The 24841-nt window shown below is 29.2% G+C and overlaps 2 protein-coding genes across 3 annotated transcripts; both read left to right on the top strand.

Moving 5' to 3' along the window:
• Positions 1-1224: 1224 nt before the first annotated feature.
• On the top strand, positions 1225-7388 carry LOC120079553 (WAT1-related protein At3g28050-like). 2 transcript variants are annotated; one of them, XM_039033774.2, is made up of 7 exons: positions 1225-1678; positions 2312-2377; positions 3498-3611; positions 3723-3972; positions 5402-5563; positions 6338-6486; positions 6983-7388. In XM_039033774.2, the coding sequence occupies exons 1-7, from the start codon at positions 1500-1502 to the stop codon at positions 7131-7133; spliced, it is 1071 nt and encodes a 356-aa protein (XP_038889702.1). In that variant the 5' UTR covers positions 1225-1499; the 3' UTR covers positions 7134-7388. The 2 variants fall into 2 exon arrangements, with proteins under 2 accessions (XP_038889702.1, XP_038889703.1); XM_039033775.2 differs by lacking the exon at positions 2312-2377 and having other exon boundaries at positions 1360-1678.
• Positions 7389-16884: 9496 nt separating this feature from the next.
• Positions 16885-22543, top strand: LOC120079803 (WAT1-related protein At3g28050-like). Its single transcript, XM_039034207.2, has 6 exons — positions 16885-17366; positions 17469-17582; positions 20813-21056; positions 21408-21566; positions 21667-21818; positions 21966-22543. Exons 1-6 carry the CDS (start codon positions 17113-17115, stop codon positions 22156-22158), a joined length of 1116 nt encoding a protein of 371 aa, XP_038890135.1. The 5' UTR covers positions 16885-17112; the 3' UTR covers positions 22159-22543.
• Positions 22544-24841: the final 2298 nt, after the last annotated feature.

Raw genomic sequence — 24841 nt, 5'->3', positions numbered from 1 at the left:
ATAACCCAACTGACATAAAACTGACACAAGTCGTACACTCTTAAGCAAGAAGTCACAGGCTCGAATCCTATCATACGAAATTGTTATACTATGTGTACGCATGCGTGTGTGCATGTGTGTGTATGTGCATATGTGTGTGGCGTGAGTGCGTGTGTGCTCTGTTATTTCTTTGTTGTCCACTAAATTAATATAATTTTCCACCTCATTTAAAATTTAACGTAATGTGTGACCTTTTTTAAACTTCAGAAATCAAATAGATATTAACCTTAAATCTTAGGGATTAAAAATGTATATTATTCTAGATTCTATGACTAATATAAGATACAATCAAACACACGATTGAACTTATGATTTAATTGGAATAAATAAAGGGCTACGACACAAAAAATAAATTTTACTTAATCTGGATATACTTGGAAGGAACTTCAAAATAGTTTTCATTATTTTTGTCATCTTCAAAATAAACTACAACATACCTTAGCATTAATTAATCAAAAGCAATTTAATATTCGGTTTCATATTTTTAAGCATGATTTTTCATACAATCAAAATTACATATATCAAATATTAAAAACAAGTTTCAATGTGATTTAACAATTTTTAAAAGAGCAATGCATTAGTGCATCATGAGTTGCACCTATCTTTTTAAAAGTCACTCCAATCCAACCACGTTTAACTTTGGAGTTCTTATGATTGAGCCACCGAAAATAAAGAAGTATCTTATTAGTATAGGCAGTGAATTTCAATTATTTTAAGCCTTTCTTAACTATATTTTCGTGTTCTGAGAATCCCTTTTATTCAGATATGATCTCAGTTCATTCATATCTCCCTCCTAACTCGAGGCGTTACATGTATCTTAAGATGCACCAAAAAATTGTCAAAAATTTTGAAATCACTTTTATCATGTGGAAAATGATTATGAAATATACTTTCAATCACTCAAAACCATTTTAATATTTAATTTTATACTTTTAAATGTAATTTTCATATTATCAAAATTGGTTTTAAATAATTAAAAACATGTTTCGTAACCAATTTAAAAACGACAAAAGTGATTTCAACCAACTCAAAATTACTCCCAAACATGTCGTCATCTTTTTAACTAAAAAAGATGACAAATAATACAATGATTGTTGGGTTAGGTTAGGTATTATATTCCCAAAATTTGTTGGAAGCTTGTTTATTCAAACAACTACTAAAGACTAATATGAATATGACACCACCAATTTTATTTTAGAAAAAGAATCTCCATTATTGTTCTACAAGATATTTCTAATTTTATTATTCTTTTTATTTTTTTGGCTTTCTTAGTAGACTTTTTAATTAGTAGCCCTTTTATCACCATCTAAAGCCCCACCAAATTAAAATATTAAGCTTTTGAAACAAGAATGGAGTATTGATTAATAAACAATAATATGCCCCTCTTTTTTTCATTGTTCTTTATGATAGAATGAGTTCATCAGAGAAATTTTAGAAGAAAGGAAGAAGAAGAAGAAGAAATGATGGAGGGTGTAATGACCTTCACTGCTATGATAATGGTGGAAATCATGGATGTGATCACATCAACACTAAGCAAAGCTGCCATGTCCAAAGGAATGAACACCTTGGTTTTTGCTGTCTATTCTAATGCTCTTGCCACTTTCCTTTTTCTTCCCTTTCTCCTCCTATCTCGATCCAGGTTCTTCGTCTTCTTGATCTTCACCTATTTTTAACGATTTTGTTTTTAGTTTTCTATTTATTTTTTCATTTTTTTAAAGAAAATCAAAAGAAGGTACGTGTGGAGCTGTAAATGCTCTTCCTTATTTCAACACTATTACTATACTAGTATCATTTTGAACTCAAAAGGTAATTTGTAGTCTCTTCTTCGGGAGTTTTCCCTTTTTTAATTTCATATTATCAATGAAATTGTTTCTTATTAACAACAAGAAAAAAAAATTATGACCTCATTTAATAATCTTTTGGGTTTTGAAAATTAAGTTTATAAATGCTATTTATATAAGTTTTTATATTTTGTAATCTACTTTCTATTCCTATTTTAAAAAATCAAGTTAAATTTTAAAAACTAAGAAGTGTTTATGAAATTTTAAAAAATATGAAATCATTACCAACAAAACCCAACTTTTAATTAAAAAAATTAAAAAGTTGACTTGGTATTTCAAAGCACTAATAAAAAAATAAAAACAAAATATATAAACTTTTGAATGGTAGTAATTTTCAAATATAAAAAATTCAAATAGTGTGAAGAGAAACTTAATGATTTTACATTTTTTTTTAATGAAATATTCTGATGGTTAATTTATAACTTATGCAGAGATAAAGAGGCCACCCCTCTCTCTTTCTATATGATCCTTGGCTTCTCTCTCCTTGGGCTTAATGGGTAACAGCAAAGCTATATTTTCAACCATATATAGATTTAAATATTATCTTTCTATCTAAACTATTGGATTTGGTTCATTTAGTCTCTATATTTTCAAAATATTCATTTTGGTCTTTATATTTTTACCTTTAATTCATTTTGATTCTTGAACTTTAAAAAATGACCATTTTGATCCCTTAAAAATGAAGTAAAAATGAAAATAAATTGATCAAAATGGTCATTTTTTTAAAGTACAAGGACAAAAATGACCATTTTGAAAAAATATATATATATATACACACGTAAAATTAAACCCGTATAAACTTTTGTTCGACCCACCAACTTTTTACGTTGGTATAAATAATTCAACTTCAATATATAGTAAGCATTATTGAAGTTTGCACATCTATTCGAGTAACTTTGTCTTCCTCTCTTTTTCTACTTTTCACATTTGTCAAAGAACTCTATCTTCCTCCCTATCTCTACTTTTTAAATTTATCAAGTAACTTCATCCTCCTCTCTCTTAATCTACTTTCCACCATTATTGAAGAACTTCATCTTACAACTCTACACTTCAAACACAAATTTACTAACTTCAATATATTAAATCCAGACTTATTAACTCCACTCAGTAGGCCAAATGCCTCCTAAGTTTGAGAGCTCAATTTTCACTATTGAAGTTTGAGAGTTTTTTTTGGATTGTTTTCAAATATATTATAATGAACCAAAATATTAATAAATATAGCAAAATTTTATTATCCATCTGCAACAGATCGCGATAGACTACTATTTTTGTCTACCATGATAGACAAAAATAGTAGTCTATCGCAGTCTATCGCTGTTCATCGTAGATAGATTGTGATATTTTGCTATTATTTGTATTAATTTTGTATATTATTGAATAAATCAGAGTACATAATTAACTTTTTATAAGGTGAATAAATAGACATCAAGAAATCATTGAAAGAAAATACATAAATGGAAAATACCTAAAAAGTAAAATAATAATTAAGAATAAAACCCTAATTTCTCTTTTAACAATTTGTTAATATTTTGGACAGTTTCACCGTTTAAAATATTTCCATTATCTAATTTTTAATTTTGAAGCTCCAACAATTGGTAATGATTTTGTTGTGAATAGGAGTGTGGGACAGATAATGGCATATACAGGCATAAAGTACAGCTCTCCAGTTCTTTTATCAGCACTCTCAAATCTAATCCCCATTTTCACCTTTCTTCTTGCTGGTATTTTCAGGTAAAATGATCATTATTAACTCATAATATATTCAACTATATGATCTCAAGAATTTTTCATTTATAAAATAATAATAGAATTAATTTGATAATAATTAATGGGTTTAATCAGAATGGAGAAAGTTGATTTGAGAAGAAGCAGTGGGAAAGCCAAATGTGTGGGAACCATTTTAGCTGTATCAGGAACTTCCTTAATAACTCTTTACAAAGGCCCATTGCTAATCAATCTCTCTTCTTCTAAGTCCTTTGTGAAACAACAAGATGATGATCATATACTTCTCTCACACAATTCAAACTGGATCTTTGGAGGTTTTCTATTATTAATCGCTAGTTTTCTCTCCGCAAATTGGCACATCGTACAGGTAATTCAAGAATTAAGAGTAATAATTAGGTACACTCTAGGTTACAGTTAACCTATTTTCCGTTCCTTTAAAAAAAAAAAAATCATTTTTTAAAAATATTATAGGCTACACAACAACAGTTAGGTATTTCTCTCAAATTAATTTTGCGTAATTGATGACATGTTTTATAGTGATTTTAAATTACGACAAGAGTGAGATTTAACAATTTCAAAATACACTATCTCTTTCTAAAACATTAATTTCTCTTATTATTGGCTTCAATTAATCTTCTAAAGTGATAAGTGAATCAATTTAGCCTCTTTATGAAATTTTTTTTAAATCGTCAATGCATCAATTCTTACACATATATAGACTTCTTCAAAAGTTAGATTAATGAAATGGACAATTACGATTGATGCATGGACGATTTTAAAAGTAGTCCTAACTAAGAGTACAAATTGATTAGTTTATAAAAGTTTAAAGGCTTAATTGATAAAATTATAAGTCTCATGTGATATTTATTCAAATGGAACACGGTGGATGGTTATGAAGGTTTGAGATTATTTAAATTAATATAATTTATATTCAAGGTTTTAATTTGATAACTTCAAAGTTTATGAGAATAAATTGATATTTTTTTCTGAAAAAGAATTGCATACTTTTTTATTTTTTATTTTTTTGGAAAATCGAACTTTAGTCAAGGGTATGTGCCTTAGATTTAACTAATTGAACTATACTGAGATGAGATATTTTATTATAATCTTTGAATTTGATTTGATTTTGATTTTTGTTTTTTTAATTTTAAACTATACATTGCTTAGAGGGAAAATATTTTGGCCCTTTTTTGTGATGATTTATGTTTTTGAAAGTTAGTTTATATAAATAATGTTAAATACTCACGCTGTTTACAAAATTTTGCTTAGAGGGAAAATAATGATTAGAAATCAATTTTTTTAAAACTATTTTTAACCATGTTTACAAAATTCAAGGTCCAAATTTTAAATCTAAAAAAGAAAAAAAAAAAGTTGTTAAGAACTTATTTTAGTTTTTTGGAATTTTGTTATAAATTCACTTTTTTTTAAGTAAAAAAAGAATCTTATAAAAAAAATAGGGAGAAAATAAATATAACTAAACTAACAATACTCATTTAGTTTCTTTGTTTATTCATTTTATTTAACTAATTTATAAGTCAAGTATTAACTTTCTCTTAAAAAAGGTTTTTAAAAAATAGTTTTTGTATTTTAGAAATTTGACTACAAAATTCTAATATTTCTCTGAAGAGATGAAAACTATAAATTAAAATAATAATAATAATAATTGAGAAGAAAACCAGCATAAACTTCAAAATTAAAAAAAAAAAAAAAAAAGGACAAAAACGAAAATAGTTATCAAACAAGAGATTAGACAGTTGTTTTCCAATAATCGTAAATTAAGTAATATTATTATGCAGACATGGTTTGTTAAGAAGTACCCGACCAAAAAGGTGACAAATCTATTCTTCTTCTCATTATCCATGGCAGTCCAAACTGCAGCCTTCACCTTCATCGTCGAAACAAATCCAGTTGTTTGGCAAATCCGACCAGACATCGAAATGGTCACCATCATAGTCTCGGTAAGAAAAATGACAAACACACCAGTCTAAATTTTTTAATTTTCAATTTTGTATTTAATAGTTATATGTCGATATATATAAAAAAAAAATCATGAGTCTACTAAACACAAAATTCAATGTTTAAATTTCATTTTATATAAATTCAATTTCACATCTAATTGGTCAATAAATATGGAATTAGGAGTTTAGAGGCCTGTTAGACATATTAAAACCTAAATTTAGAATTAATTTTTTTATTCATTTAATATTATTGAAGCTTTAAACTAAGCCTCTCAATAAACATTATTGAATCCATCGATTGTAGCTCATGTATCAATCTAATATATATGTGTAGTAATTTATGTAACTTCTAAAAAGATAAATTATTGGGGAAAAAAAAATGAACCTTTAAACTTTGACATTAATTTCAAAACTTCCTTCGTACTTTTAAAAGTTACAATATTACCTTTAAAATTTAGACAAAAATTGATATATAAAATAATATAGCAAGTAACATAGAACGAAAAATTGAGTCACAACATCGTTTTAAGTCATCACCACATGGTTCTAAGTCTTGATTTTCATTCGAAATTTTAAAGAGCTTATACTCCAAGTGTAATTTTGAGACGTTTGTGAATGTTGAATAGTAATATTACAACTTTTAAAGATAGAAATATATTTAAAATAAATAAAAAAATTTAAAAATATTTATTATAATTTAACATTTATAAAATATATGAAGTCTCCCCATTTTTTCAATGTGAATAGATAATAGCTAATTAATTAGTTTGGCAGGGCATAGGGGGTGTGGTTCGTATAGGAGTCCACATATGGTGCTTGCAAAGGAAAGGCCCACTTTATGTGGTAATGTTTAAGCCCCTCGGCATGGTCGTCGCCATCCCCTTAGTCGTTACCTTTCTTCAAGAACCGCTTTATCTCGGCAGGTAAATCGAATCACTTTTTAATTTTAACTAACGCGTAAAAATTCATAGATACTAGCTTTTAGATTTAAGTTTCTAAAAGTATGTTATCTTCTTGATCGTTTACCAAATTTATTACTCTGTATTAATATATGTTGTCACAAATTAAAATTCGAATCATATAAAATTTTTAATAAATATGTTATAATAAATTATAAATTAATTATTAATGAGTCTACTTTAATTTATATAACTAAATTACATCTAAATACTATTTTACTTTTTTTTTTAAGTTGATTTTTTTAAAAACACATGTGTTAGTATTTATTTTAAAAGCTACTTATAGCAATCTCTCTATACTTTAGTCTTTGAAATTTAGTTTTTGAAGATTGTGTCTAGTAGATTTTTTTGTTTTAAAAAGTATCTAATAAATTATTAATTTTTCAATTTTGTCGAACTTGATTTGGACCGTATGTTTGTGTGTGTTGATTAAAAATATTATGTTGTTGGTTATTGGCAGTGTGATGGGTTCGATCGTGATTACATGTGGGTTTTATAGTGTGATATGGGGTCAGATCAAACAACAAGACTTGATCTTACCTTCTTCTACTTCTCACTCTCAATCGGTCTACGCCTCTGAATCACCATCCACTCCGCTTTTGTCGAACTAGGACTGTTAAGTGCATATTTGGAAGTGATTTTAAAACGTAAAAAATTAATGCAGCATAGGTAACATAGGTAACATCCAATAACAATATATGCTATGTGGCAAATTTTTGTTTAAAAAAGTTGAATTGTTTTATTTTGATTTTTAGTGGATAAGAAAAATGCGGGCATGAGATTAGGTTGCACCTATCATTACCTTACTCTAAAATACGCTTTGAATCACTCAAAATTAATACAATGTTAAATTTTGTACTTTTAAATGCAATTTTCATATCATCAAAATTAGTTTTAAATGATTAAAACATATTTCATAGTGATTTTAACTATTTTAGAATCACTCTCAAACATGTCTTACATTTTAGCATCCATTGCCAGTTTGGATGTGGTAAATATTTACTTAGTTAAATAAAAAAATAAATAAAAATAGACAGCATGAACTCACTTATCCATATAATAACAATAAGATATTTTTCTAAGAAAAAAAAAATTAAAATTCGGCTGTACTATTGCGACATTCAGTAACATTTAGAGATATTAGTCTATAAGTTAAAATATCATTTTAGTCTTTATATTTTGAAGTTGGTTCAATTTTAGTTTTTCTACTTTCAATAAATCTTAAATTTCGTTCATCAAAGCTAATTTTTATCAAAATTGGATAAATAATAATAAAAAAATAATAATAATGAATTTTATGTATTTTACATTTAAAATAAAAACTTATATTGATTGGCTAGAATTGCTCCTTTGATGTAAGAATTGAACCAATTATATATGCCATTTGAGTCAAAATCATAGCAATCATTTTTTTTTTTTTTTTTTGAGTTGGGAATATAAAGTCATGGATGTATATATATGGGTTGCGTTTGAGTTTGGAATAGCATATTTAATTAATCATTTTGGATAAAGCATGAACATATTTTTATTTGTACTTTTTTGAGTTATTTTCCTCTTCTTTAAATATCATGATAAAAGATTGATGGGAAAAGAAAGATTAGATCAAATTCATGGTAAGACAAAAGGAAAATCCATTTTGAAAGCTGATTAAAGTTAAACACTCTAAAAACAAAGTTCTATTTCAATATATTTATAGGGAAAAAAAGTAAAAGAAAAAAAAAAACTCATTACCAATTTTAAGAAAAGATGGAAATTTAAGGGCGATTTTATTTTTAGTTTTTGAAATTTAGGTTTGTTTTCTTTCAATTTCTCAATTATGGTTTTCACATTTGTTAAAAAAATACTTTAATATCTAGTCATATTCTAAAAATGAAAACAAAAATTTGAAACTTACAACCCATTTTGTGATAATTTTATTTTATTTTTTCTGTTTTAACAACACATAAAAGCCGTAATAAAGGTCTTATATTTCAATTATGTCAACCTTTTCTATTATTTTCACAAATGTCCAAGTGAATTGGTTAATTACACAAAAATTAGGATCTCCTTTTAGTCCCAACCTACAATTAGTTACAAATATTTTAAATTAGGAAATTGAAAGATTTTTTAAAATTTACGATTCCCTATAAACCTTCCATCTTCTCCCCCTTCCTTCTCAGATGCACACTTCCATTTTCTCCCCTTTTCGATTCCGGCCACGAAAATACCGGAGGATCTCCAACTTCTCTCTCGAACTGTCTCCTTCAATCCACTCTACCACCCCTGTTTGGTCGAGATTTATGTCGTTAACAAACCTCAGACCTGATCAAAAGAATACTTATAAATCACCGAACCACTACATATACTACAAGGTAGCACAAGTGCCAAGCATGGGGTCAAACCATAGAGAGATCAAGAATTAAATCTCTCCTAAGCTAAAGCAGTAAATATTGGGTTGTATGTCCTAAAACTCACAGTTTGTATTGTTAAACATTTTCTATTATCAATAAAGATGTTATTGACGATTATTCAATAAAAACTGTTATTGAATATGTAAATTACACCTGTAAAGACTAAATCCAATAAACTAAAGATCCATGGTTGTTGTATGAATACTTGAATTTTATGTGGCGACATAAAGATAGATCAAATTCAAGTAAATAGCCAAAACGGTCTATAGTATATGAATAAGGTTGGGTGTCTTATTTTGGTAACACTGAAAAGAAGGACTTATAGGTAAGTAACCTATGTGACATACCCAATAGCTCTTCCAAAAGGGTCCTATCCTCTTTCTACCTTTCAAGCTACTACAGCGCGGGGAATGACTAGCTCTTGCAGCTCATTCTGTAGTTGCTACAATTTATTGTAAAGTGTTCGTTCATGATGTAGTGACATGAGGAGCGGGGGCATCCTATGCAATGAGTTTTCATACGATCGGACCAAGAAATAAGTCATTCTTACTTTATAACACTGTTTACTGTTTAAGACCGATTGTTTCAAATCGATGACCTAGGTAACTCAACCTTAATCTTGAGCTAACTATGAACTCCTGTTTATTCAGGATTATTCTTAGATTTGCATAGGTGAGGGTTGGTTCAACAGCACCGACTCAATAAGCCTCTCATTTTAGAGGTAAGATCGGGTAGATAGCTGAAGACATAAGGTGCAAGACGTGAAGGAACTCTATGAGGAGAAAACCTTAAGCGAAAGCAAGATCATCCCAAATCAAGAACAAGATATGCATTTACATGAACTCCTGTTTTATTGAATGTATGTTTTACAGTAAATCAAGAACAAGATATGCATTTACATAAATTACAACATGCTTTAATAAAGAAAAACTCAGAGTTTCAAAAACCCTTACCTTTGAAGACTATTCTTAAAAAATCCTTTGAACAAGTCACGAACATATCTCCTTCTCCAAAAGAGACACCACCAAAACGAGTCTCCTGTATTCACTTTAAAGATTGAGAATGGTAGGAGGCGTGGGCTCTGCCTTAAGGTTTTGGAAGAGGGAAGGAGATGGAGAGGAGGAGAGGAAGGAAAAGAACTTTTCTTCTCTTTTCGTTTTTTCCATAGAGAACTCTTCTCTCAGTGTTTCATGGAGGAAGATGAATCAACACTATTCCTTTCTCTAACCCCTCTCGTCACGTATTTGGCTGAGAGAAATTAGGAGGAGTTGTAACTCCATCTCTTTAATTAATTAATATTAATTTAATAAAATTAAATTAATAATAATTATACATATAATAACAACCTTATTATATGTATATGAACCATATGTTATATCCCATATAACACATAATCTATAGTTACATATTATATCAAATATAATATAACCTATAGATGTATTTTCTCTCAACCATACATGACATTTAATATAAATCACATTTATAGTAAACTCACTTATATGAATCTCATTCATATAATTTATATTTGGATCATATCCAAATATTTAATTTCTCTCAACTTATTTATGGCATTTAATATAAATCATATTTATATTAAATTTAATTATATGAATCTCATTCATATAATTAGCATTTGAATCATATTCAAATTTCTTTCATATTACCTTATATTATAATGTATCGAATACATTATATTAGTTATATCACATATATAATTAATTTAATTAATTATATCATATATAATTAATTCCCTCAATTAATTTGAACACTTCAAATTAATCCAAAAATAATTCTCAACTAATAGAGGGGACCTTATAGACCTGCTTCAATGGTACTTAGATAATTAATTAAACTCTTTAATTAAATTACCCGACATTCGTTAACTGTCAGTCATTCCACTAAAGACCGACAGCTGCACTCTTCACATTATAGATAAATTTTTGTATCCATTGGATATAACCAATCAACAGTGCGATGACCCTTTACAAATTGCTCGTAAGTACAACTGAGCCAAAATTATCGTTTTGCCCCTATAGTTACATCTAACTCCTTAAGTACCACTGATCCCTCTAATGAACAATAAGTCATAGTCCAACTATGATCAAGTCCCTCTCGGGTTAGGAGAGGGAGTGGCCACTATGTTCAAGCCCCGGAATCAGCCTTTAAGGGAGTAATTTATCTACTTGCCCTTGTATTGGGGAAGGAGTGAATTCTGTCTCGTGTAGATGTGTTCCCAACTCCCTAGTCAGACGAATCCCCAAAATGGTAGGCTTATTGAGTTGGCAATCTGGTCATTCTCATCCATACAAATCAAAGGACCACCTTCATGAGCAAGAGTTCACAACTCACTCAGGATTTAGGTCATGTCACCTATGGTCATCCTAGTGAAATGTAAGTCTCTATTATTAACAGCGTTATATAAAGAGACTAATCATTTCGTGGTCCAGTCTTATACAAACTCTTTGTATAGGATATTCCCCTCACATGTATCTATATGAATGATCAGGATCAGATTATTTGTAGCACTTTGCAACACTTAATGATGTTGAAAAGATAGGGAGGAAGAAGAAAACCAGGCCTCTCCTCGGCCTCCATAAAATCCAACAGTATCTAACCTAAAAATGAATAAAGGTATATATAGGAAGCAGTCGAGTATTACAACGTTAGGGACAACATTGCAATGTTGTTACTTTATAAAATTTATGATTTATGTTGTGATTTATGTTGAACATTAAATCAATTTGTGATTTATATACTATCATATATTGGTTAGAAAATTCTCAAACACCTAACATCATGTTTCTAAGGTATATTTAAAAGATAATCATGAATCCATCCGAAGAATGAAAAAGCAAAGAATACTTCATAAGTGAAAATGGAAAAGAAAATCACATATTGCAAATGGAACAAAAATCTCAACAAATTAATAATCTATAATAAATGTGCATTCTCTTTCCAACCAAAGTTTGATATATCGATGTCGATGAAAATATCGATGGAAATTTTGGAAAAATTTAAGGAAATTGATGGCTATGGATGCAAATTATTGTAATTAGTTGATGAAATTTTGATTATGGCTTAATTAGACTATAACCGACTATTTTTAATCACAATTTCTATAAAGTAAGACAACATTTAGATGTCTATTGTAATGTTAATGCAAAAGTAGAAATTTAGAAAAGAAATGAAAAATAATTACAAACTAATATAAAGTTTTGGAATATTTTGAGGTGACGTGTGTGAAAATTATGAAAGTTTTAGATGATTAAAGAAAAAACTCACGTCAATTCGATTTTAAGGTGAAATTATGTAAAAATTTAATGGAAAAAATTTGAATGTTGTAGTTTTTTCAAATTCAATTTCTTTAAGAATGAAAGATTTTGGCCGAAAGTAAAGTTAAAAATTGAGAAAATTGGAAATTAGAAAAAGTAACACATAGAAAATGATAACCCTTTGTTGAAAATGACATCCGCGTGTGAAATTGTAGAATTATGTGTAATCAGAACCATAAAAGTGAAAAACTTGAATTGATCTAACGTAGTTAATTAAAAAAATCGATTTTTTCTCAAAATGTTAAAATCTCTCGAAATTTTCTCAAAATCTCGAAATTTTGTAGAAATGGGGGAATAGGGATATTCTCGAAATGTCGAAATTTGGAGAAAAATGAAAATTTTCCCAATCTAAATTTCGAGACTAGAGATTTCGATAAAAATCTCAAACCATGATTCCAACACACTAATTATTATTATATTTTTTTGTCAAATTCTCTCTCCATCATTAAGAATGCTGGAAAATATGAAATTTTTTTTGCTTAAATAATAGTAAAATATCACCGTATATATGTGATAGATCGCCATAGACTACTATTTGTGTCTATCATGATAAAGATAATAGTCTATCGCAGTCTTTCACTATTTATGGCAGATATATAATAAAATTTTACTATATTTATAAATATTTTAATTCATTTTACTATATTATATTTAAAAATACCTCTTGATTCTTTATTTATTCCTTTTACTAGTAATGATTATTTTCAATGTAAATGTATGTAGTAAAAGCTAGTGGTAACTTGTAAAAGTGCTAATGTCTCGAACCTAGCGGATTCGGTCAAAAGAAAGAGCGAGTCTTTACCAAAGTTCCAAATATTTTCTTTTAAAAAATGTTAAAAGAATACGAGAGCATCCTTAATTATATAACTCAAATCAAACCCTCAATCATAGAATAAAATAAGGGATTGAGTTAGCACGAAAATCTATATTATATTCCTTTTTACTGTATAACTAAAGTAGGGCATGAGAATTCGAAGAGCTTACGGGAAAAAGCTTCTTGGTGCAGGAATAAATTAAAAGAAAACAATAAAACTAAAAATACAAGAATTAACATAAAAAACTCCGAATCCACGAATTAGAAAAATATTCACTTAGTGAAAAAATATTACAGACACACATAATAATTTTTTTTTCCAACTCAATTACAAGAACACTCTCTCAAAATTTTTATACTACTTACATTTTTTAATCTTACTCTCACAACAGTAAATTTAACTAGAGTTAGCACACCTAAACTTAAAATGTTTCTAGCTAGGACGATTTGAAACCAAAGTCATAGACTCCTTTTATAGGGTAGTCGGAACTCATGACTTCCTTGAACTTTTCTAATATAGAACAAACTACACTTCTAATATTTTACTAAAACTCAACATAATTCACCTTTGGGAAATAAGTATATCAAATGTCAATTAGACAATTATCTATGATTTATACTGATGTTGGCACTTATATTATATCCCAATAGCTTATTAGTGCAAACTATTTTTCTTTTTTGTATACTTTTTACTTAATCCACATTTCACTAGTAAATTTTGAATTTATTGGTAAATTAGTATTAATGTAATAAAATTTCCTCTTTTAAAAGTCGTTAAATTTTCAAATTAGAACTTGAATCAGTCAAATCCGATTTCAATGATGGTATGAAATTACTTTATAGTACTAGTCCTTGAAAATAGTAATAGAATATATCTTTCTTCTTTTTTTTTTTTTTTTTTTTTTTCATTTTAGTAAAGTTTTGTATTTAGTTATTTTGGTATGAAAAGCAAAAGGGGAAAGGGAAAAGTAAAAAGAAAAAGACTTGAACTCAAATGGAAAAAAGACAAAGATGGAAGCAAAGAATCCATGGCCTATTTGAATAACCCAAATATATGAAAACAAACCAATTGGGTCCCTTGTTGAATGCACTTGTTAACACAAGTTATTAATATAAAGACAAGTTTGGTTATCTATGGCTAATTATTTACTACTAAGATCCTTTTCATATCACTTTCTTTGAAATGATTATGAAAAATGCCACCACACATAATACTCTTATTGGCTCTCATAAATCATTCTTTGGATGCAGCACAAAGGAAGCCTTATTGTATATCAATTATAAATTGATCTCCTTTCTAATTTCATTCTTTCTATTTCTCTTCCTTTTTGTTTCTAGATTAAAATAGTGACCCAAATTTAAAGGTTCGGAGACTAAATTGGTATTTAGAGTACTTCAATAGCTCTACCTTTCTCTTCAATTAATACTCTTAATCTAAAATGTCATCTTCTAACTTTGTTTAAGGACATGTTTGGATTGACGGCAGAAAAAATGTTTTTTAAAAAAGTAATTTTTATAACTCTTTTGATAAAAAAAAACTGTAAAATAAATTTTGAAAGTGTTTCAAAATCTATTTTGAGTTGTTGTCAAACATTTTAATTTTTTTAAAAAAAGTTACTTATTTTCAAAATTAAATACTTGAAAAATTAAATCAAATACATTCTATTACTATAGTTAAGTTGTATTTAGAATAATGAGTTAGTTATATAAAAGTATATTTATAACTTAGTAAATCTCAATTTTGAATTAAAAAACAAGGTTATTTTGGGCGTATTTTAATATAAAAATGTTGTGATTTGGTTATAAGACCAATACAAATATACTATTAAACTTTGGTGTTTTTTTCATAATTTTTAATTTTTTCTAAAGAAAAGTTGTGTTTAAATTTTACATTTTTTTTTTTTAATTTTATTGGATAATCATTTGGTTTTTTATTTTTTATTTTTTAAAATTAAGCCAACAAACATTACTTTCATGTATTGATTTATATGTTATATTGTCCACATTTTAAAAGTGTTTTCATAATCAAAATCAAAATTTAAGGGGCAAAAAAGTAGTTTCTAAAACCCTACTTTTGTTTTTGGAAATTGACAAAAAAAAAAAATTCAGATGCTTATAAATGAAATATAAAAACCACAAATAAGAAATTGTGAGAAAACCAGCACAATATTTAAAAACCAAATAGTTTTCAAATGATACCTAAATTACTTGTAAAAGTTAACAGGAGAAACATGATTATAACAAACAAATTTTATATGAAACAAAATAATATAAAACGTTTTTTCCCTAGGCTGAAATTGGTGTCCTTATTGAGGATATTTTGTGCTTTAGGAATTCTGTTAATCACAAATCATTTTGTCATTGTCCCTACGAAGAGAAATAAGGCCGTCCTTTCAATTACCGCGTTAACACCCTTTTGGACTATTTTTTTTTTTTTTGTTATGAAAAGATGTTTTTTCAGATATGTTGAAACGGTTAGAGATTTATTCACAAATGACTTAATTAATTAACACTAAAAAATTCAAATGAATGTTCTCAAAATCAATATGCGGAGGGTTGGAGACAAGTGTTTTCTCAAGTGGATCATTGATATGTCTCTTTGAATTTGATAGGTCGCGAAAAGATAAAAAAAGGGGGAGAGTATGCTGTCCTAATATGCATGCAACAAGCCGTCCACACTTGATTTTTTTTTTTTCCCTTTCTCTTTATTACATTATTCTAATAATTTTATTAGACAAAAGACCTAGTTACGATTCTTCTAGGTAAGATTCAAGTCTAAGAAAAACTAGGAGACAACATTGAAAAATGAGCATTCTAAAAGGAAAAAAATCACAGCTATGTATTCTGGACCGAGTAATTGAATCGATGAATATATATAGAAATGTCCACGGGGCGGGACGCGGTCGGAGATGCCATTCTCCATCCCCATCTCCGCTCCCTATTCCATTTCTCATTCTCGTGAAATTCTCCACCGAGATCAAGGCGAAGATTCCCATCAAGGAATTCGTGGGAATCGGGTTCACCGCAAGAATTTTTTCCCGTTACTTTTTTTTTTTGTTTTGTAAAAAGTCAATTAATTTGAATCACTAATGTGAGTAAATTTTAATTAAATAATTAATTTTATCACTAAATTTTTTATTATGGTTAGTTTTATATAATAATTTGAATTTAAAAATAAATTACTCAAATTTTGGCCTAAAAAACTAATTAATTTTTAGTAGAAAGAAATAAATATAAATCAAATTATTCATATATATAATTTAAATTTAAACATCTTCATTATCTTTCCCAATAAATAATCAAATTTGAAATTTAAATATAATATTTATATAATAATAATAATATAGCATTAGATAACTATACTAAATAAATATGTAGAAGCTAATCGAGGCGGGGACGAGGAATGGGGTGGGGGCGGGGACGGGAATGCATTCCTTGTCTCCGTCCCCGTTCAGCTCACGAGGAATTTTTTTCTTCACTCCCTCCCCCATTTCCCGCCTAATCGAGGAATCTTATCCCCATGAGAAAATTGGACATCTCTATATATATACTAATTGAAAAATAATCAATAATGCTCGATCTAATGCCTACCACCTCAATCGATGCAAACAACCATGACATCGTCAAAGTTACACATAATCACATACTGATGTTAGAGGAGGGGCATCATTAATACCTCTCATTCAAGGACTTAGAAGGAAAAGTAAGTAGTCTCCAACGGAGAGTCCTTACCTTAGACCGGAGGTAAAGTCCATGAAGAATTCACGACAACGACTAACACGTGAGTTTCACATGCCAACAAAAACTATGTTCGAAATATAGTTAAACAAATACGTTTAAATAGGTGTTTTTATATTTATTTTCTGAATTTAAACTAAAGATAAAGTCCGAATTGCAAACTCTAATTAAAATAATAATAATAATAATAATTAAAGATCATATATTATTAGTAGTGGAATGAAAGTAACAATGAATTTGCACAATCATCTTTTATAAATAGACTTAAAATATAAAGCCATTGAAGTTAGCAAGGAAGTTTTCAGTTTTGAGAAAGATGGCGGTAAGCTTAATGGAAGGAATTCTTCCATTTCCGGCGATGATGGCGATGGAGTGTATCAACGTCGGTCTAAACACTCTTTTCAAAGCCGCCACCGCCGCCGGCATGAGCCACCACGTGTTCGTCGTTTATTCTTACTCTTTCGCCGCCCTTCTCCTCCTCCCTTCCCCGTTCATCTCTCGCCGATCTACTCGTCTTCCGCCGCTCAATTACTCTGTAATTTCAAAGATTGCTCTGCTTGGACTCATCGGGTACAGAGGAATTTAAATTGGGTTTTCTTTTGTTTTTGTTTTTGGGGATTTGTGAAATTAAAATCTGGTGTTCTGAAATGATTTGTTTTGTGTTATCGGTAGTTCTTGTTCGCAGATTATGGGATACACAGGAATCAATTACAGTTCTCCAACGCTTGCTTCCGCCATCAGCAACCTTGTTCCTGCTTTCACTTTCATCCTTGCCATCATTTTCAGGTTCACTATTTAATTACCAAAATACCCTTCTGCATCCTCTCATCTCTCTCTTTTTCTCAAGGGCCATTTTTCTTTTTAGGGGTCATTTTGTTTCATTACTTTATATTTATATATATATATATATAAGTTTAAATGAGGAAGGTTTAGTAACTATTTTGTTTTTTTAATGGCTTGTTTATAAAAAAAAATTGATAAGTTTTTCGTATTCTTTAAAAACACTCATGAATTTTGAGTTAAATTTTAAAAATAAAATCTGATTTCTAAAAGAGAATTTTTTACCGATAGAAAAAATGTCAAATTTTTTTATAGAAATAACAAAAGAAAATATTAATAGCCATTGAGAGACTTTTATCAGCATCAATTATATAGTATCGTTGATAAACTTCTATCAGTTTCTATCACTAATAGACACTGACTTCAATCGGCCTCTATCAATGATGATTAAATTTTTCTATTTTGTGATAGTTTTCCTTATTTTTCTATTTTTTAAAATCTCACTTTTTAAAGATTTTTTTTTTAGTTTTAAAAATTTGGTTTATTTTTTAAAATATTTTTAAAAATTAAGTTATAGAAAAATTATACATAAAACCAGTGTTTATGAGCTTCATTTTGGAAAAACAAAATACAAAATGGTTATAGATTTAACTATTTTATTTTTTAAAATTGAACTTATTTTTTAATTATTTTCTCTTATAATTAGAGTGTATATTTTGGAGTGATTTTGAAAAAATTAAAATTATTTTTTTCATGTTTGAAATTACTATTAAACATATATTTACTCATTCAAAATCTATTTAATTTGACACTTCTAAATGTAATTTTTATATCATCAAAATCGATTTTAAATGATTAAAAACATGTTTTACAATAATTTAAAAAATGACACAAGTCATTTTAATTATTTCAAAATCAATCCCAAAAATATTCTTAACCTTTTTTTTTAAAAAAAAATAATTTTAATTAAGATTTAAAATATCAACCCAAGGAATGTGGAAATCTTAATTTTATAAACATATTGCATAAATATTTTCTTTTTTTAAAATATAAATGGAATTAATATTTTATATTTCTCTATAATATATATAGTGAATGTGTGGATCATAAGATTACTTCAATCAAAAAAATGGCTTCAATTTCCATATTTTTAAAGTCAAAGTGGGGTTTCTTACTTTCAAGAGGTGCCTTATTGATTTGATTGCCAATTCACTAAGTTTTCTAAAGTTTTATTTCATTATTTATTATTATTAAAGCAAGTGCCATTTTTTAACAAGGTGGGCCCACGTTATATTTTTTGTTTTTCTTCCGAAGGTTAATATTGTGGAGTTCATCAATTAATTAAAAAAAATTATTGGAGGGTAATTATAAATTATATTCTTGATATTAAATTTTCATCGACATCCCTTCAAAATTTTCATATTTTTATAGATTTAACATCGATAATAAGTAAATCAATATTTTCATTATCTTGTAAAAAAATCATGAAAACATAAAGAAAAAAAAAGCAACAAAATATCACAAATGAGAATATAATAAAAATAATATATTTTTTAAATGAGACTTTTCGCAGATAGAAAAAATGTCAAACTATTTATAAAAATAGTAAAAAAAATATTGATTCTATCTCATTTTATCACCGATAGATTTCTATTCACCTCTGTCAACTGCTATCAAAGGATTAAAATTTTGCTATTTTATGAAAATATTTTCTCTTATTTTTCTAGTTTTGTAGATTCTTTTTTGAAATTAATTTATATATTTTTTAAAAAAATTTATTCTTATAATTATTTCCAAAAATATTCATCAACATTCACAATAATTTTTGGATATTTTCATTGAAATTTTCATAAAATTGAAACATCTACGTTTTAAACCTTATTTAGAATTACTTCAGCAAAATTTTATCTTAAATTTTTATCTCTTTCTTTTTCCCCCTTTTTTATACAAACAATTGTGTACCATTGGTATTGAATAATATGATACGTTTATTAAAATTTTCACAAGAATTCACATAGTGAATGTCTTTGTGACAAGATTCTTGCTTTCTTTTATTGTCAAAATATTGTTGTTTTTTTCTTTCATTTGAAAATAAAATGTCAAAATCAATCTTTAAAAAAATATAATTTTATTTTTGTCTTTTTTCTCCATGTAAATGTATAAGGAGCATGTATAACACACGTCTCCAGATAAAACATGAGCCTTAAGTCACGAAAAAATATCTCACTTCATAAGCTAGAGAAAGCTAGAGAGAAGCTCACCTGATCATTGAGTCGACTCGACTCAACCCGAATCTAAAAAGTGCAAACTCAAATTTAACGGGCTTAAAGCACTATATTGAGATTGGGTGGGGCTGACTAACTTTTAATAGTCAAGCTCATGATCCAACCTTTGGACTTAATTGGACTAAAGTTTGGGCTAAATTTGGATCGTGTTTGCATCGGTTCATTGAATGTTAATTATTTAATAATTTTTTAAAAACATATAGATATTTTTTAAATTTCTTAATTATGGGTTATTAAAGTGTATTGAATTTCCATTTCTCTTGGAAAATTGTAAAAAAATAGCACGTTTAGGTTTTTATCTTACAAAACTAGCACGCTTTTTGAAAACTCATAAAAATAGTTTTTCTCGGTCCATTTTGGGCGAGATCAACCACCAATAATTAGTTATAAAATCAACTTTTTCTACCTTATCGATTGTCTTGGGCCTTCTCGGTACATAAAAAAATTAGTAAATCTCGACCTGTAATTAGGCTTGATGTATCAAGAAGGCCCAAAACAATCGATAAGGTAGAAAAAATCAATTTTGTAACTAATTCTCGGTGGTCGATCTCATCCGAGATGGACCGAAAAAACTATTTTTACGAGTTTTCAAAAAAGATGCTAGTTTTGTAAGATAAAAACTTAAGCGTGCTATTTCTGGCAATTTTTCCTTCTTATTTAATTGTATTTTAATATTTTAGGTACTTTTTATTGCTTTTACTTACACAATTATTGGAGTCGACCTTTAGGCCATGGGCCGGTTGATGAGGTTGAGAGAGAGCCTATTTGTGACCAATTAGAAAATAAGATAATTACAATGAATAGAAATTTTAGCGCTAATATTAAGTGTATAAGAAGTTGATTATGATATTTTCTTGTGTTAATAATAATACAAATAATTGTGAGGTTTGGTTTCTTATCCTTGTAGTCGATCTATGTAGTTGTGATAATGTGTATGTTTATGATAAAAAGGATGGAGAAAGTGGTATTGAAGAGCAATAGCAGTCAAGCAAAAGTGGTGGGCACCATAATATCAATATCAGGGGCATTTGTGGTAACTTTTTACAAGGGTCCAAGAATCATATTATCTTCAGCACCCATTTCTCTTTCACTTCATCACCATCCACAACTGTCCTCTTTAGATTCTAATTGGGTCATTGGTAGCCTTCTCTTGACTGCTGAATATATCTTGGTTCCACTTTGGTACATTGTTCAGGTAAAATATATATCTCATTTTCTAATGCTATACACTCAAATTTAAGACTCCTCTTCTTTCTTTTTACATCTACTTATCCTTGTGTTTTCTTTCCTTCCACTTATGGCCTCTTCCCATGAAGCCAAAGTGAGACACTCAAACGTACAAACTGATTACTTTATTTTTTAAACTACCCACAAGGCTTGCATACGAATAGAGATAATTGTTAGCACCTATATACCATAAATCTCTCTCTTCCTTATTCGATGTGGGACTTTGTTTATACTTCTTCAAATTGAAGTGTTCTACTTGTGTTTTATGAGAAGAAGCTTAATGTGAACATAACCTTGAAAGTGTTGAACATTTTGACAGACAAAAATAATGAAGGAATACCCAGAAGAGGCAACAGTGGTCTTCTTCTACAACTTAACTGTGGCCATTATAGCTGCAGTTGTAGGTGCGATTTTAGAGACAGATCCAAGTGCTTGGATTTTGAGGCAAAATACAGCATTGGCCTCTGTTTTATGCTCTGTAAGAACCAAGAAAAAAAGCACTTAATAAATGTCATTGTCCTCTTATCATCTATTATTGTATCTAACCAAGAGATATTTCTTCTTTTCTATATTTTCAGGGACTTTTTGGATCATGTTTAAACAATACAGTTCATACATGGGCACTCCGCTTGAAAGGGCCGGTGTTCGTAGCAATGTTTAAGCCGCTGTCGATCGTCGTCGCAATCGTAATGGGTGTTCTGTTTCTTGGTGATTCTCTACATCTTGGAAGGTATGACCACAAAGAAAAAGAGAGAGTTCCATGAGTTGGGTTTTTGCATTCTGAACTATATGACTAATCTATAACTCTAAAACCACCACAAGTTTCTTGCATCAGTTAAACTAACATGAAGAAGTTTCAATTTGGTTTGCCTTACAGTCTTATTGGAGCATCCATAATATCCATAGGGTTTTATACTGTAATGTGGGGAAAAGCAAAAGAAGAAATGGGTGTTGATGAAGAAAAAGAAGAAGGCCATAGCCATAATCTTAACAAGGAATCACATGAAGATCAGAGAGTACCTCTTCTTGGAACCTACAACACACAAAGATACAATGCAGATCATGTATAAGCAAAGCCAAGAAAATGATTGATGATCCAACTTTTATTTACCTTCAATCTATGGCCATGGCTATGAATATTTCTAAGGATGGGAAGGAAATTGTACAATTTGTTTGTGGTTAGAGCATGCCATAGGGTAGTAAAGATTTTTAACACTTTTCATTTCCCAATGTATCAATGGAAAGGTTAATTTGTATGTACTCTAAATTTCAAATGGCTTCAAATTATCTATGGACAGGATTGATACAACTTTTATTTGCCTTCAAGCTATGGCTATGGCCAAGCATGGGAGGATGAATTGTAAAATTTGTTTGTGGTCAGAACATGTCTTAGGGTTGTAAACATTTTTTTTACACTTTTGACCATGTAACAATGAAACATTAGTTTTCTATGTACACTCCAATTCAAATGATTTTGATTCTTCTAATTATAATAATTGTTGATGCTAAAATCTAGATGGAATAAATATGGACTCCCCCTGCTCGTGACAACAACCATTACAAAAAATCTGGACTTTAATGTCGATTGGAAAAACTAAAAATGGATATACAATGTTGGTTTTTTTTTTTTTAAAAAAAAAAATAGATCTTTAATATCGGTTTTAAACTGACATCGTAGGCCTAACTATAATGTCGGTTCAAAATCGACATTGTAGACGAACCTCTCTTTTGAATCCCAAACAACTTTTTAATCTTCATTTTTTCCCCTCCCTTCCCCATTTTCATTTCCCTCTCAAATTTCAATCTAAGGTTACTTTTCTATTCTCTCTGTCGCTGTCCACTTACCCAGCATAACTCTCAGTTGGGTGAAAATTTAACTTTCAAAACAAAGAGGGGACCAACTTTTTTGGTTGGAGAATCCCACATTGGAAAATTTGGTGTTTTTGAGGGAGTGAGGAGATAGACCAATGTGGGTTCGGTGGACATTCCACGCGTGTCGCCGCCGTCCATCCGGTCAGGCAAGGCGAGGCGCGTTGATGATTATTTTTTAATATAATTTTTTTATTTTTTATTTTTTTAACCAGAAAAAAGAAGGAAACGGTCCGTTCGTCTGCGCGTTTTGTCTGCCCATCTGTACCGTCCGCGCACATTCTGTGGCGGAGCGCTCTTCTCACTCCCTACAGTTCAACGCTAAAGGCCTATAAAAGGCGAGACCTTCAACAGTTCAAATATACAGAATTCATTTTCTTCATTTCCCACTTCATTTTCCTCTCCTCCTCCATCCTAGCTTTCCGAGCAGTGAGTTTAGAAAGGGTATATGTTCTGGTCGGTAACGGTACATTTCTAACCAGTTTTCATTTGGCTGTTTTATCCTGGGACGACGTGGTAATTTTCAGACCTGCTTGCACATTTGGGAAAAGCCGCGAAACGTCTCAAAGGGAGCGAGCTCCGTGACTCAACCTTAACGAGTTTCTGTTTTGTAGGTTTTGCTCTCGCTTGACCGTTATGCCTTGACGGTTTACTGTTCGTCGTTCTGAGAGTCCTATCATTTCCAACACTTTCACTTCTCAATCTCTCCCTATTGCTTGACCTCACGACTCACGTCTCCACCTAGCACCCATCTCCATCCTTTGAAGTTCGACTATTTGACGACCTTCTCTTCGTCTCCCTCTCTCAATCTCTCACGATCCCTCTCTCATATTTTTTTCGTTCTCGTTAATACGCCTACCGCAGACGAAATTTTGCTACCATCTCTTCATCTTTGTTTTCGTTTCGCTCACTCAGGTTTTCTCTCTTTCTCTGTTGTGGTACCTGTAGAACAATGAGTGATGATTTTAATCCTATTATGAATTTTACATCTAAGCACTTAAATTTTTGTTGATTTTCATTAGTTTTTCAATTCCCCTAATTTTTGCTATTTTATTTTATTTTTTTCCTTTCCATACACTTCTTTCACAAAACCATTTATAGGTTTCTTCTGAATAATCTTTAATTTTAAATGGTAAAAGCAGCAAGTAAAATTTTCTATACAATGTAAACTATAAACATGTTTTTAAACAAATTTCTATTGAATTCATGATTTAGCTTGTAGAATGAGTTTATTAATTATCAAATTGCAGAAGATTTAAACTTTTTTTTTTTTAATTATGTTGATGACATTTTGATCATTTGATTTTGGTTGCTACAGTTTTTCAATGATAGAACCAAAAGGGAAGGGAAAAATTCATAAGAGCATTAATTACTCAATGATTACGTATATTTTACTTTTTCTTATTTAAATCCGCAATTTCTATAGATTTTGTTAATGGCTTTAATTTGACTTCTCAATTGGTTGTTCTGCTTCTGCCCATAATTTGTTTGTGATAATGCCTGACTGAATAAAATTAGTTTTAGTAGAGAGAGTGTGAGATTGTTGGATGGTTAGGATTGAAAATTGAAGTCATTTTCAGCTTGCCCACTTGAGGAGATCTCCCAAACTTGTAGATTAAGTCCTCTAGTCATTGAGACATGTTCAAGTTTTTACTTCTAAGTTTTAATTATTTCTTGTTTGTACTTCTTCTCTTCTTTCATATATTTTTTTTAAGTTTACTTTGTAGTTTAATCCTCTGCTATTGGGGTGTTCTGCAAACCATTAAATCAAGTCCATAAATTGGCATCCAATTCTCTATTTTTCAGTGCCAAGTTGGTGGTGTGTTGAGAATTGGATTCTCGTCCACCTCATTGGGAAGCCTTGATTTTATCTATTTGAGTTTA

Source organism: Benincasa hispida, chromosome 6 (genome assembly GCF_027475165.1).
Source record: "Benincasa hispida cultivar pf3 chromosome 6, pf3_genome.v1.1, whole genome shotgun sequence".
NCBI classification, from domain to species: domain Eukaryota; kingdom Viridiplantae; phylum Streptophyta; class Magnoliopsida; order Cucurbitales; family Cucurbitaceae; genus Benincasa; species Benincasa hispida.
The sequence above is the reverse complement of the archived record's forward strand: the minus strand, read 5'-3'. Positions and strand labels throughout refer to the sequence as shown.

Coding starts and splice junctions, on each gene's coding strand:
- LOC120079553 (XM_039033774.2), top strand. CDS start 1,500: ATGATGGAGGGTGTAATGACCTTCACTGCTATGATAATGGTGGAAATC. Junction 3,973..5,401: donor CAAATTGGCACATCGTACAG/GTAATTCAAGAA, acceptor ATTATTATGCAG/ACATGGTTTGTTAAGAAGTA. Junction 5,564..6,337: donor TGGTCACCATCATAGTCTCG/GTAAGAAAAATG, acceptor TTAGTTTGGCAG/GGCATAGGGGGTGTGGTTCG.
- LOC120079803 (XM_039034207.2), top strand. CDS start 17,113: ATGGCGGTAAGCTTAATGGAAGGAATTCTTCCATTTCCGGCGATGATG. Junction 17,367..17,468: donor GCTCTGCTTGGACTCATCGG/GTACAGAGGAAT, acceptor TGTTATCGGTAG/TTCTTGTTCGCAGATTATGG. Junction 21,057..21,407: donor CACTTTGGTACATTGTTCAG/GTAAAATATATA, acceptor ACATTTTGACAG/ACAAAAATAATGAAGGAATA.